The sequence below is a fragment of the Cantharellus anzutake genome, assembly GCF_015039405.1.
Source record: "Cantharellus anzutake strain C23 chromosome Unknown EI90scaffold_4, whole genome shotgun sequence".
Classification (NCBI taxonomy): Eukaryota; Fungi; Basidiomycota; class Agaricomycetes; order Cantharellales; family Hydnaceae; genus Cantharellus; species Cantharellus anzutake.
Genome location: NW_024066954.1, coordinates 1,413,690 through 1,424,514, shown reverse-complemented (window position 1 = coordinate 1,424,514; position 10,825 = coordinate 1,413,690). Strand labels below are relative to the sequence as shown.

Sequence of the window (10,825 nt, the reverse complement as noted above, 5' to 3'; positions counted from 1 at the left end):
TCGAGTATGGATTGCCTTAGTACTCTCCCGACAAGCAGATTGTCTTCGTTCCCATCAACTGCAGCCCGGGATATTGTTTTAATATGAAGCCAATGACCGACGAAGACCTGTTTCGAGGTGCGATTGTGAGAGCGCATTGCTCGGAAGTTCCTGTGCAGAATGACCCCGCTACATTGGAAGGCATCCCGACTCAAGCCTCAACCTGGGTGTCGTCGCTGGGGGTGTCGTGGCTCGATTCAGAGCCGAACCGAATGGGTCATAAACCCGGCGACAGGATCATTCATACTCTAGCTGCAGTATTGGGGCAAACCACGGTCAGGCGTACATCCTCGAGCGCTCTATGTCTACGGTGTTAAAGAGGTGAAAAATCTAAAAAGGCTATGGGGATAAGCTCAAACGATCGCTGGCCATGCCCATTGTGTTCTGACGATTTCCATAAATCGAGATCAAACGTCATCGTCGAAAGAAAACGATTGGTGGAGGCATCTCCAGCAGGTACATCTCAAGAACGATGGTTCGAGCCAACTCGCGAAGAGCATAGCGAGATAAGAACTTTCTACTCGGTGTACAGCGAAGATCGATCGGATGGACTAATCATCAGCACGATCGAGGAAGGAAAGGAGCGTTACCCTAGGTTGATGGCTCGACTTGAATCTTTCGCCCCTTCTTGGTGGGGCCATTTTATCTGTCCATCATGCGGTGAGGTTCGAACCAACCCCCCTCTCCCTTTCTTCGGAATCTCTCATATAGCGAAACGGATCCGACGTCCCAGGAAACACGATAGACATTGCGTGATCGGACAGGCACGAGCGGAATGCTGCCTGCTCAAACCAACGGATGACTAGCTTCGGTGCTGTGTGTTGTTCACTTGTTGATGAATCGAATCAAACTGCAGGTCGACAATTTTGCGCACTCTCGCTCAAGAAGATCCACATCTTATCGCAGGGGAGTAACTACACAATTAGTCGAGCTAGAACCAGGCAACATAGACGAGATGTTGCAGAGGTTGTTGCTTAGGATATTTAACCTGCTGACTTTTAGGCTGCTGATAGTAGTAGCAGTATGGAGATGTCATTTTAAAGTACGGCTTACGCCGTACTATAACGAAATCAAATATGGTCGAGGGTGTTTGTAAAAGGGAGGTATCGAAAGGGCGAAAGGGTGTTGAGTCCGTAATGGTGATATGCAGTGGACAAATATTGGAGGAAGGTCAGGGAAATGGTTAGATAAACGGGATCGGATGGAAGGAGAAAAGCATAAAAAATGGAAGGGAAAAGAGCTTTGTTGTTGGTCGGTTCACGGGGTGGGTTCCTGGCATGAGTGCTTATGTGGGCGTTGAGATCCAGAAAAGTAGGAGTTGTCTTTGATTCAATTCGGGCAGGTTCGACCAAGAAGATTTCATCATCGTAGGAAAGGGGGAGACTAAAGGTTTTGGACGGCTCTAACGCGTCCCTATCCCAGGGGCATCGCAAGACGGTGAATGCGAGCGTCTATTGCACGTGATGACGTTGTGATCTCATGGAGTTTGGTGACTTCGTTGCGACAACCCTGTGTCAGTTTTTCGCGCGCGGCGGTGACAAACGGCTGAAGTTCCCACTTGACTCCTTCACTCTACTGAGGCATCTTGTCGTAACTGCGACGGAATCTGCCACTCAGCAAACTCGGCGCTTGCGTCTGACCGATCGGCGCGCGTTTAACTCTCACCTCCGCAGACTGGCTGCTGGTTGGGATAAAGGGTCCATAATTTTATCAGAAGAGCTGCCCCTGAAGGGTTCGTATTTGGCAGGCGATGAGCAGGACGTGAACATCCTCAGCCTTCAGGTCCGCGGCGATACGGCTGGTCGCAAACGGAAGCGCGACGAGGAGCATCCTGGCATACAGTCCCTTGATTCAAGTGGTATGTAAGGCACTTGTCTTTTGGCAACCAACTGAACGTAGAGTTGACACACGAAGCTTTCCTCGTTTCCGCCACCACAAAGGCCTCACTGGCTTTGTCATCGTCTCCTTCAGTCAATCAAGAGCTTGAGGAAATATACACCCTCCTTCAGAGAGGAACTGCTCGAGGGAAATTGCTTGCTGAGCGTGTAAGCTTTGAGCATTCTACAAACACAATAGTATTCATCATGAATTACGCTTTGCAGCACATGTCAACCTCCGACGCATTCGAACCAATATGCGAGCACACAACAAAGAAAGACTGTATAAAGGCCCGTTTGGATTCCGGGGAAGTATCATCGTCGAGGAGCCCTTATTGTGAAAAGGTCAGTCTACAATGGCTATGCATCGTGCTACAAACACTCTAATTTTGTTGGCAAAAGGTTCACTTTAAGCCCCTCATTCGTCCGCATACTGATCCCTCGCTGGGTCACTGTTCATATTTGAATACTTGTTACTCAGAACCCACATATGCTATGTCGCCTTCAATTCACCCGCTTCCTGCCATCGCCCGAACATCGAACGCGGCTTTGCCATCGGGTCTTGGCGCAGGCGGAAAAGGAAAAGAAAAAGCTCCATGTCGTTATCTCCACTTTGAAGTCGACTATGACGAAGCAGCAGACGCCAAGGCCCAAACTCAAATCGTCAAGCCACCCAGCAAAAGGAAGTTGGACATTGGGAACGGCCCCTCAGGGCCAAATCAGTCTTCAGTGAGTGAACAGGTTTTCCTTACACTGGACTGTCGCTAAGTCCCTCAAAGCCTCCTCCCCAATGGATTAACTGTGATTTGCGGAAATTTGATGCATCCGTCCTTGGAAAATTCCATGTTATCATGGCGGATCCTCCTTGGGATATTCACATGAGTGTATGTAGCGTACTTTTTGGGGGAGGTTATTTCAACTCTTCATATCCGGTAGTTGCCATACGGTACAATGACCGATGACGAGATGAAGAGCATGCCAATCCCTGCCTTACAGGACGAAGGATTACTATTCTTATGGGTTACTGGCAGAGCGATGGATGTTGGGCGAGAATGCATGCAGGTATGGGGGTGAGTCAACTAATTCAATGAATCTTGGATTCCCATGCGACGATTTTTCCAGCTATACCCGCGTAGACGAGGTTGTTTGGGTGAAGACGAATCAAGTAGGTGTTGAACTGGAAACGAAAATGCCAACTGATTTTCGACCAGCTCCAGCGAATGATACGCACAGGTCGAACGGGCCACTGGTTAAAGTACGTGGTGTTATGTTGGCGTTTTTCGACCTCTGATGCGCGTTCATCCCCAGTCATACCAAAGAGCACATGCTCGTGGGGATCAAGACTGTCCTGGATGAGTCCGGCAACCTCAAGTGGCCATCTTGGGTCAACAGAGGCATCGACACGGACGTGATTGTCAGTGAGGTCCGCGAAACCAGCCGGAAACCGGATGAAATTTATGGAGTCATTGAGAGGATGTGCCCGGGAGGTCGAAAGATAGAAATTTTCGGTCGGAAGCACAACACACGTCCAGGGTTTGTACCGGCGTTTTGACCGGTTTCAGTCCAGCTGATGTAGGCTCCCAGTTGGCTTACACTAGGGAATCAGCTCGGCGACGACTGCATTGTAGATCCCGAGTTGGCAGCACGCATTGAAGCCAGGCAAGTTTCCGACCTGTGCACAGCCCATCTTCGCGGCCCTAATGCTGATCCATTAGATATCCGGGACGTTCATACGCAAATCAGTCGTCGCCCGTCCAGTCACAGTGAAAATAAACAGATATTGGTTGCTCTAGGTTGATCTCTAAGGGTCAGAACGGTGGAAGGAGAAACATGGGGTCGAGGAAGGTTTACGACATGCGGATCTCCTGTTGAGGCCTGGGAGGCAACAGCGAGGAATTGAATGAAAGCTTGGGTTGTGCTGTAACTCGAAGCTATTCTGGGAGGCCCTACAGCCTGTATGATGGGAGCAAGGCTGCAGTTTGAGTAAAACGAAATGTATTCTTTGCTATGTCAATACATGACTGAGCTCGTTGAAACGCTCGGAGAATGAAACTTCAATAGCCTTGCTGTTCGCAGTGTTCAGCAAATGTCAATGCCAACGCTGAAGATATTCTTGAATTCGAAAGGACTCGGATGTGTGAAAGGTGTATCGTACACGAGCATCTCGTCAGGTTCTTCCGAATTCCCTACCTCCGTTTCTTCCCTTTCATTTTGCTTGTCGCAGTCTCAGGCTATTAAAAATGACAAATACAAATTAGGAGAACGTAAGCGCTAAGTTACCTTTGGGACAGTTGATTCAGTATTGTCAGTTGAAGTGCGTTCCTGGTCAGCCTTATTCTTTGTTACGGAGCGAGTAGCGGTCCTCTGCGGTTAAATCAGGCCAAGATCGGTTTGCCAGAGAAGTTGGACCATACGGCTTTCTTTACGACAACCATGTTCTCTTGGGACCTCGATGATTGGTTACGTGATCTCTTTCCACCAATGTCCAAACATTCCAAAGGAACCTCTTCTTCTGTTTCCCTGTCGATGTCAGCTAGCTTCACTTTAGTGGGGATGGGGGTGTCGGCCAACATCTGGTCGGGTTTTGATTCACACTTGAGGGTTGGTGAGTATACAACAGGAAGGTATTGACCAGTATCCGCAATCTACGAGAGGGTGAGAGCTCCAGATGACGAGATTACACAAACACGAACGGGAGGATTTAGGACGTCGAATGCCACGACGCCTGAAGGGGAGGAGGACATCCAGCCGTTAAGATCAATGAGCGTGCGCTGCGGGGCCCCAGCGTGCGCATTTGCTTTCGCCTAAATGAGTTGTTTTAGTGTGGGCGTAAAACGTTCAGTTTGGCAACCAACTTTTGAGTCCAGCTGTTTGGCAAGTTGAGACTCTAACGATTTGATTCTAGACTCCAGGCTTTTGATAGTATTGTCGCGCTGCATGATATTAACGTGTTAGCACAGGCCCTAGGCCGAGGAAACTCACACGGCGAATGTCGTTCCCTTTGGCGACAAGCTGTTGCTCCAGGGAACGCTGACAGGTCTCCATCACGTCCTTCACAACAGCACACTCTGCTTCGCTCTTAGTAATAGACATTAGCCATCGGAATCAAAGTGTCAACGAAACACCAACCAATTCCCTTCCAGCCCGATAACGGGACGCAAATGTGTCGAGTTGGTGCTGAGAATCTGATATGTGTCTCTGAAGTTCTGGAACCAAACGCGCCGTCTCCCGGTATTCTTCCATCTTACTCTGTGATTCTTCTAGCTGACTTGTCAATCGAGCGATGTCGGTGCGGCATTGGCTGATGGCTGAGTTGCGTTCCGCCAGCTTCTCTCGAATCTCATCTTTTTCAACGACTACTGAGCGAAGAGTCAAGTTTGTTTCGGACTCCCTTGCTTTAAGAGACGCCAATTCTGATGCCAGAGAAGTATTCTGAGTCATGAGGCCAGTATGTTGCTCTCGTAGATCGCTGATTGTCGAATCGGCGGAATCCAACTTTGCAGCAGTGACAGCCGACAACTTCTCAGCATCGGCTAGTTTGGATTGAACAGAGGCCAGTTCACTCTGGACCTTTGATGTTGCCTTGGCCGCCTATGCTCGGTAGGATGAAAAGGATAGACGAGAGCTGAGAACTGCAGCCTCACTTTGTCAATCTCATGACTGAAACTTGCGATGATCTCTTCTTTGCGATCGACTTCCGTCTTCGACTGCGAGATGGTGTTCTAGAACACCTGTTTAGTTGAACAATATTGATGACAAACCGAGTTACGGACAATATACTCTTTTTCTTTGCGTGCCAGTTCAGCCGCTTGCTGCTGGACCTCTTGTTCCAATAACTGCAATGCACCATTGAGTATCACCCCCGGGATCGATGTGAATTTTGACAGGAACCTTAATTCTTGTCATACTGTAGAGGGACGTAAGATGCATACCCATGGTGTACAAAAAGATCGCAGACCTCTCCTGATTTGCAATGGTGGCGCTCTCAATGCGAGCCACTAACTTTTCGGCTTCGGATACCGCACTTTCCTTCAACGTAGTGCATTGTATGGCCTTCTCCTGTTCCAATGATAAATTAGTCTGGAGCGTCTTCACCTGGTCCTCAAGGTTGGCTATCTGTCCATTTGCTAAGGCAAATTGCAGTTCAACTCCGCGAAGACGACCAAGATCTGTGTAAATAGCTTTAAGCGCTTCCACTTCAGTCTCTAATGATGTCTTGGAACCAAGGAGCTCTTCGATTCGAGCTCGAAGAGAAGGAATGCAAGCATTTTCAGCCTTGGTGATTCGAAGCTGCATGACCTCGGCCTCATATTCAGTCAACAACTGAATCCTGTGCTTCAGACTAGACTCGGATTCGCGCAAGGCATCGAGTTGGACGCTGACTTCATCATATGATTGTGAGCGGCTTTGAAGTTGAGTCTTCGTTGCAGTCAAACTGAAAGGGCTAAGTAAGGACAAAACCAGAATCTCGGAAGAAGACTCAAGCGCACTGCTGTTGGAGTTCTGACGCCCGAGCGAGCGCCTTATCCAATTCTTCTTTGCTCGATTTCTCTTGATTTCTGAGCCTAATCCTTAAGTCGTTTGCCCTAACAGAGAGCTAGCTTAGCATAGTACCATGACATGCTCAGCGGCACTCACATGCCCTCAGTATCGTTCAATTGGTGCTCCAGAGTAGTAACCTGCGCCCGCAATGCTACTAGGTCATCATTGGCTGATTTGGCCAGGGAAAAGTCAGCGCCTGGGATAGTGGAGCACGAATTGGGATTTCAGTTCCAGAGATTCAAAGGCGAACTCCAGTAAAACAATTTACCAGCCTGCGCAAAGTTCTCCGACAGAGCTTGAAGTTGCTCAGCGTGGCGTGCATTCAGAGTCTCGAGCTGATTGGTGCGTTCCTTCTGCTCCACGAGCTCTCCAGTTGCAGTTTTTAACCTATCTCTAACCATCTCCAACACCTCAGTTTCTTCGAGGAAGTTATCAATGCAGTTAATTAATGCGTAACATTTTAGTTTTGACGTACTGTTGTTATTATCTCGGCTCAGGACTTCAATCTCATCCTGCGCTTCTTTCAAGAGTTGAACGTCACGCAATTTGAAGTTGTAGTTTCCATCGAGGTCGAAAAAAGGTTTGAGGACTTGGGGTGTTCAGTAATTAGGGTCGTAGATGGGGCACTGTAATGATACGCACAACTCTGAGCATCGGATGACTGTCTCCGAAGTTGAGCGATATCGTCCAGCATCTGGGCTAGGTCGACAACCCCAGAGCTTGGCACAGCCGTTCTGAGACTGTCCAGCTCTTGACCCATTTCTTCCAATCTTTAACGAAAAGGCATTAGATACAGACAGATCGCATGGTAAGGTAGCTTTACGCAGCGGAAAATCTTTTGAGCCCAGCCGCAGCCACCTCCTTGCTTTCCACCAGCTTCTTCTCTAAGTCCTTGCAGCGATCCTCCAGATGCCTATTGGTGGCCTCTTGAGACCCGCATCGGGACTCTAATTCTCGGATGGTGGCAGCCTAAGGGACGGAAGCAAGCAACAGGTCAACTATTCTAGAGCACCGGCTCAATGGCATGTACCATTGTCTGATTCTCAATCATCCATGACTCAGCAGATCGCAACGCATCAGCAAAAACAGAAAGCTGGGAAGCACTGTGGTTAGCATTCGAAGCAAAGGAGGGCGCGGGCGACGCCGAAACAGAACTAGCGATGCGAGCGGACGTATCGACCTGAATTTGACTATGAGTCAAAAGTGGAGAATGTGGCAGGGAAGCTCCACTGGTAGGAGCAACCGCTGAGCTAAATAAGGGTTTCCCTTCCGTCTCATCAAGCATCGTGGGCGAGTCGGCACCGGTGGAATCACCTGAAGGAAGGCGAAGCTGAGCCTCGGGCAGAGCTATTGAACATGAAGCCGCAGGAATAGGGGGCCGCAGCTGAGCCGCTACAGAGCCAGAAGGTGAGAAGGATAGTTCACTGGATTCACGCTGTCGTTTCAAACGCAGAATTCGTTCTTGCATCAACGAGGTACCCCGATGTTTCGAGCTGCTCGGAGGAACCGGGGCCATAGAATCTGGCGCATCATGTGAAGGCTCACATGCCACAACAGTATTGGTCGCCGAGTCTGGAAGAAAGCCTTGGGCAGGCCCATCATGATTGTGTCCAGGATACAGAGGTTTGAAACGAGTGGAAATCTCTGAGATGCTTGAAAGGAAGCCACCAGGAAGATCGCGGCTAGATGACGTGCTTTCATCATTCTCGTGGCCGAGTGAAGGTGCCGCAAGTGCAGTATCGGGTGGCTTGGCGAAGGAACGTCGGAATGGACGCGAGCTACCTGTGAAGGGAATCGAGGCAGTAGGGAGAGGTTGTCTAGGTGATTGGGAAGAAGGATCAGCAGGATACTTTGGCCCTTTCGTGAATGAGAAGTTGAGTTTCGGGAGCCGAGGATTGGGCCCACCAGAAAGACTCATGACGGTGGAAGTGCAGGATCCGTGGCTCTGTTGACACATATTTGAGTGGACAAGAAATAAACAAATCGTCACGTAAGATTAAAATTCATGTCTAACAACAAAAATCGGCGAGGATCTACAGCGGTTACCCAGATTCTACTCTAAAGTCCTTGCGTCTTGAGCTTATGCGCGGGGGTGCTCTCACCTCCGTGAATGATTTGCCCTGTCGAAACAACCTTGTAGCCGATAAGATCTTTACCTCTCTCAAGAACAAACCCATCGCGTTCAACCCTATCCCTTCCATCCTTCGGCGGCCCATACCTCGAATCAGGAACATAATCCTCTGCGGCAGCCCTCAGGAACTCTAAGACTGGCTCACGGACCCAACGGTCAGGAGGCCCACCACTTCCGATCGGACTTCCACCGCGGAACCAGCCAAGATGACCCCCGGATGGTGTTACTGCAAGAGCACATGTCTGGCCATGGGCTGTTTCCTCGGTTGGAGAGAAACCGACAATCGGGTCATCGGCAGCGTTGATGGCGAGAAATGGTACTCGAATAGAGGTTACATGCCGATGACTGCTGGCCCACACATCTGTTGCATGCTTTAGTCCAAAACGAATCGAAAATAGGTAACCACCGTCGGGCTTACAGTATTCATCGGCAGACTTGAAAGGAAAAGGCGGAGAAGAACCGCCACAGAACCGGGTTAGGGCGTGGTCAACTTGCTTAAGAGTTGGATTTTTCAAACTGAGAATGTTATCCATCTGAGGGGCCAGTCGATCGTCTGGTGGTAGCTTCTGAAGGGTGCCAACTGGATGGGAGAAATGTCAGCAAGCAGCAGTCAAAGGTATACGACAACTCACCGTGTCCTCGGATTAATGCCATGAGATTGCCTCCCAAAGCGGGAGCATACAATGTTTTCGGAATGAACTCTGTTTCCAATCTAACCCCCCAAGTCCTTAGCTACGTGGAGGCAGGGTATTACTTCGACTCTACCTTATGCTATTTTTGACAACATCCCAGGGCTGCCAACCAGGTTATTTCGCGTCAAGAAAATCGACAGAGGCGGGCTCACACAGGCAAGTACAATGCCAGCCTGCAGTCTACTCCACTCTTTCTCCTCGCCCAAGTAACGAGTCATCACATTGGCGCCAAGAGAGAACCCGAGACCGATGAGTGGAGCTTTTGGGAATTTGTGTGAAATAAACAGTAGACCGCAACGTAAATCCTCCGTGTGTCCAGCGCTGTAGAACTGTTGCAGTCACTGAGGTTTGGTGTTCCATTGGTCCGACAGCTGTATTACTCACTTGCCAGCTAGTAACAGGTACGTTTGCGCCTAGTCAAATACTGCTCAATACAGGGCCGAGTGAGGTGGAAGATATAAAAACTCACATCCTCGGAAATTGATCACGATTCCTCTGTAGCCTAAACCGCCTTGTGATTTTGGCGCACAAGAATGAGCGAGAATGGAGCGAACATAAGACTCATATGATCCGCCAGTCAAACCATGCTGAACGACAACGATGGGTGTATCATCAGGGAGGTCAGGGTTTTGTTCAGTCGTTGGTGTCATGTCCAGTCCCAATGTGCCTCCATCAGGGGTTCGGAGCAACGTGCTTGACCCATACGTGAATAAATACGACAGAGGTTGTGAAAACGGGCTCTTACCGCTCGTACAGCAGTTGATCAGTCTTCGTGAAATCCCCAGAAACGACATAGAAAGTCTGAAGATGTCCACTAGGAAGCCACCAGGAAGGTCTGTAGCCCTTGTACAAACTAGGGTCGATTTCATCAACTAAATGTGCACAAACAGGGATAAAATCATACAAGTCCACACACCTTGGCACCCTTGACTCGAGAAAAGTCTTGATACTCATGGACTCGACCTTCTTCCTGGGAAAATGGTTCTGCGAACCATTGCCATTGGCATGTGTCGCATCGCTGTTGGCTTCATTGCTGACAATATCAGGTGCTCCCGCACGTTGGCGGACTTTGAACAGCAACGGTGAAGCAGGGTAGTACACGTTCGGGATATGCATCCCTGTAACGTATCCCACAGCTAGCAAAATTGGGAGAATAAGAATCGGAAGGGCCTGCAGAACAAAGGGCATGGTCCTCCAAGCAATCCGCTTTGGGCAGACGCACAAAGGGAAAGGAGCCGTGTCACCATGGACCCCATGGAGTCAAGATTCGCACGCCCATGCAACGAGGACCCCAACAATTGCTGCGATCCCCATAGGTTCGCCCCAGCCGGATTAACGCACAACACTCATCCCCGAACATCCTGTGGCTGATGGCTGTGAACGGAGCTTGCTCCGATTGGGTAGTTCCTCGTCATATTACCGCAACTGCTGGTCTATTGAATTGGTACTCAGGCGGCGCAAGCATATGCGGCCGCGTCGGTTAGCAGTAGAGGCTGGGATCCTGCGCAGCCTAGTACGTTGGTTAGGTAACTTGATGTGTGCCA

At 49.6% G+C, this 10,825-nt stretch overlaps 3 protein-coding genes across 3 annotated transcripts; 1 reads left to right on the top strand and 2 right to left on the bottom strand.

Moving 5' to 3' along the window:
• Window positions 1-1,405: 1,405 nt before the first annotated feature.
• On the top strand, window positions 1,406-3,973 carry EI90DRAFT_3034240 (MT-A70-domain-containing protein). Its single transcript, XM_039058527.1, has 11 exons — window positions 1,406-1,897; window positions 1,954-2,084; window positions 2,142-2,261; window positions 2,319-2,645; window positions 2,696-2,800; window positions 2,853-2,986; window positions 3,039-3,081; window positions 3,128-3,171; window positions 3,225-3,449; window positions 3,501-3,575; window positions 3,632-3,973. The coding sequence occupies exons 1-11, from the start codon at window positions 1,519-1,521 to the stop codon at window positions 3,681-3,683; spliced, it is 1,635 nt and encodes a 544-aa protein (XP_038922462.1). The 5' UTR covers window positions 1,406-1,518; the 3' UTR covers window positions 3,684-3,973.
• A 965-nt stretch (window positions 3,974-4,938) lies between these two features.
• Window positions 4,939-7,160, bottom strand: EI90DRAFT_1748763 (uncharacterized protein). The gene is made up of 8 exons (XM_039052126.1): window positions 6,727-7,160; window positions 6,555-6,654; window positions 6,407-6,502; window positions 5,875-6,351; window positions 5,808-5,823; window positions 5,690-5,752; window positions 5,561-5,638; window positions 4,939-5,507 (listed from the first exon to the last, which is right to left on the bottom strand). The coding sequence occupies exons 1-8, from the start codon at window positions 6,857-6,859 to the stop codon at window positions 5,022-5,024; spliced, it is 1,449 nt and encodes a 482-aa protein (XP_038922461.1). The 5' UTR covers window positions 6,860-7,160; the 3' UTR covers window positions 4,939-5,021.
• A 1,272-nt stretch (window positions 7,161-8,432) lies between these two features.
• On the bottom strand, window positions 8,433-10,822 carry EI90DRAFT_2965907 (Alpha/Beta hydrolase protein). The gene is made up of 9 exons (XM_039055547.1): window positions 10,198-10,822; window positions 10,027-10,134; window positions 9,749-9,974; window positions 9,666-9,692; window positions 9,434-9,610; window positions 9,355-9,383; window positions 9,222-9,301; window positions 9,008-9,169; window positions 8,433-8,950 (listed from the first exon to the last, which is right to left on the bottom strand). The coding sequence occupies exons 1-9, from the start codon at window positions 10,467-10,469 to the stop codon at window positions 8,517-8,519; spliced, it is 1,515 nt and encodes a 504-aa protein (XP_038922460.1). The 5' UTR covers window positions 10,470-10,822; the 3' UTR covers window positions 8,433-8,516.
• Window positions 10,823-10,825: the final 3 nt, after the last annotated feature.

What these genes read in the sequence shown, in the direction of transcription:
- EI90DRAFT_3034240 (XM_039058527.1), top strand. Translation starts at nt 1,519, where the DNA reads ATGGAGTTTGGTGACTTCGTTGCGACAACCCTGTGTCAGTTTTTCGCG. An exon ending in ACAGTCCCTTGATTCAAGTG is followed by an intron (nt 1,898 to 1,953) that starts GTATGTAAGGCA and finishes TGACACACGAAG; the next exon opens with CTTTCCTCGTTTCCGCCACC. An exon ending in GCAGCACGCATTGAAGCCAG is followed by an intron (nt 3,576 to 3,631) that starts GCAAGTTTCCGA and finishes CTGATCCATTAG; the next exon opens with ATATCCGGGACGTTCATACG.
- EI90DRAFT_1748763 (XM_039052126.1), bottom strand. Translation starts at nt 6,859, where the DNA reads ATGGTTAGAGATAGGTTAAAAACTGCAACTGGAGAGCTCGTGGAGCAG. An exon ending in GGAGAACTTTGCGCAGGCTG is followed by an intron (nt 6,655 to 6,726) that starts GTAAATTGTTTT and finishes CCACTATCCCAG; the next exon opens with GCGCTGACTTTTCCCTGGCC. An exon ending in TTGAACGATACTGAGGGCAT is followed by an intron (nt 6,503 to 6,554) that starts GTGAGTGCCGCT and finishes GCTCTCTGTTAG; the next exon opens with GGCAAACGACTTAAGGATTA.
- EI90DRAFT_2965907 (XM_039055547.1), bottom strand. Translation starts at nt 10,469, where the DNA reads ATGCCCTTTGTTCTGCAGGCCCTTCCGATTCTTATTCTCCCAATTTTG. An exon ending in TACCTGTTACTAGCTGGCAA is followed by an intron (nt 9,611 to 9,665) that starts GTGAGTAATACA and finishes TGACTGCAACAG; the next exon opens with TTCTACAGCGCTGGACACAC. An exon ending in CTGGCATTGTACTTGCCTGT is followed by an intron (nt 9,384 to 9,433) that starts GTGAGCCCGCCT and finishes CCTGGTTGGCAG; the next exon opens with CCCTGGGATGTTGTCAAAAA.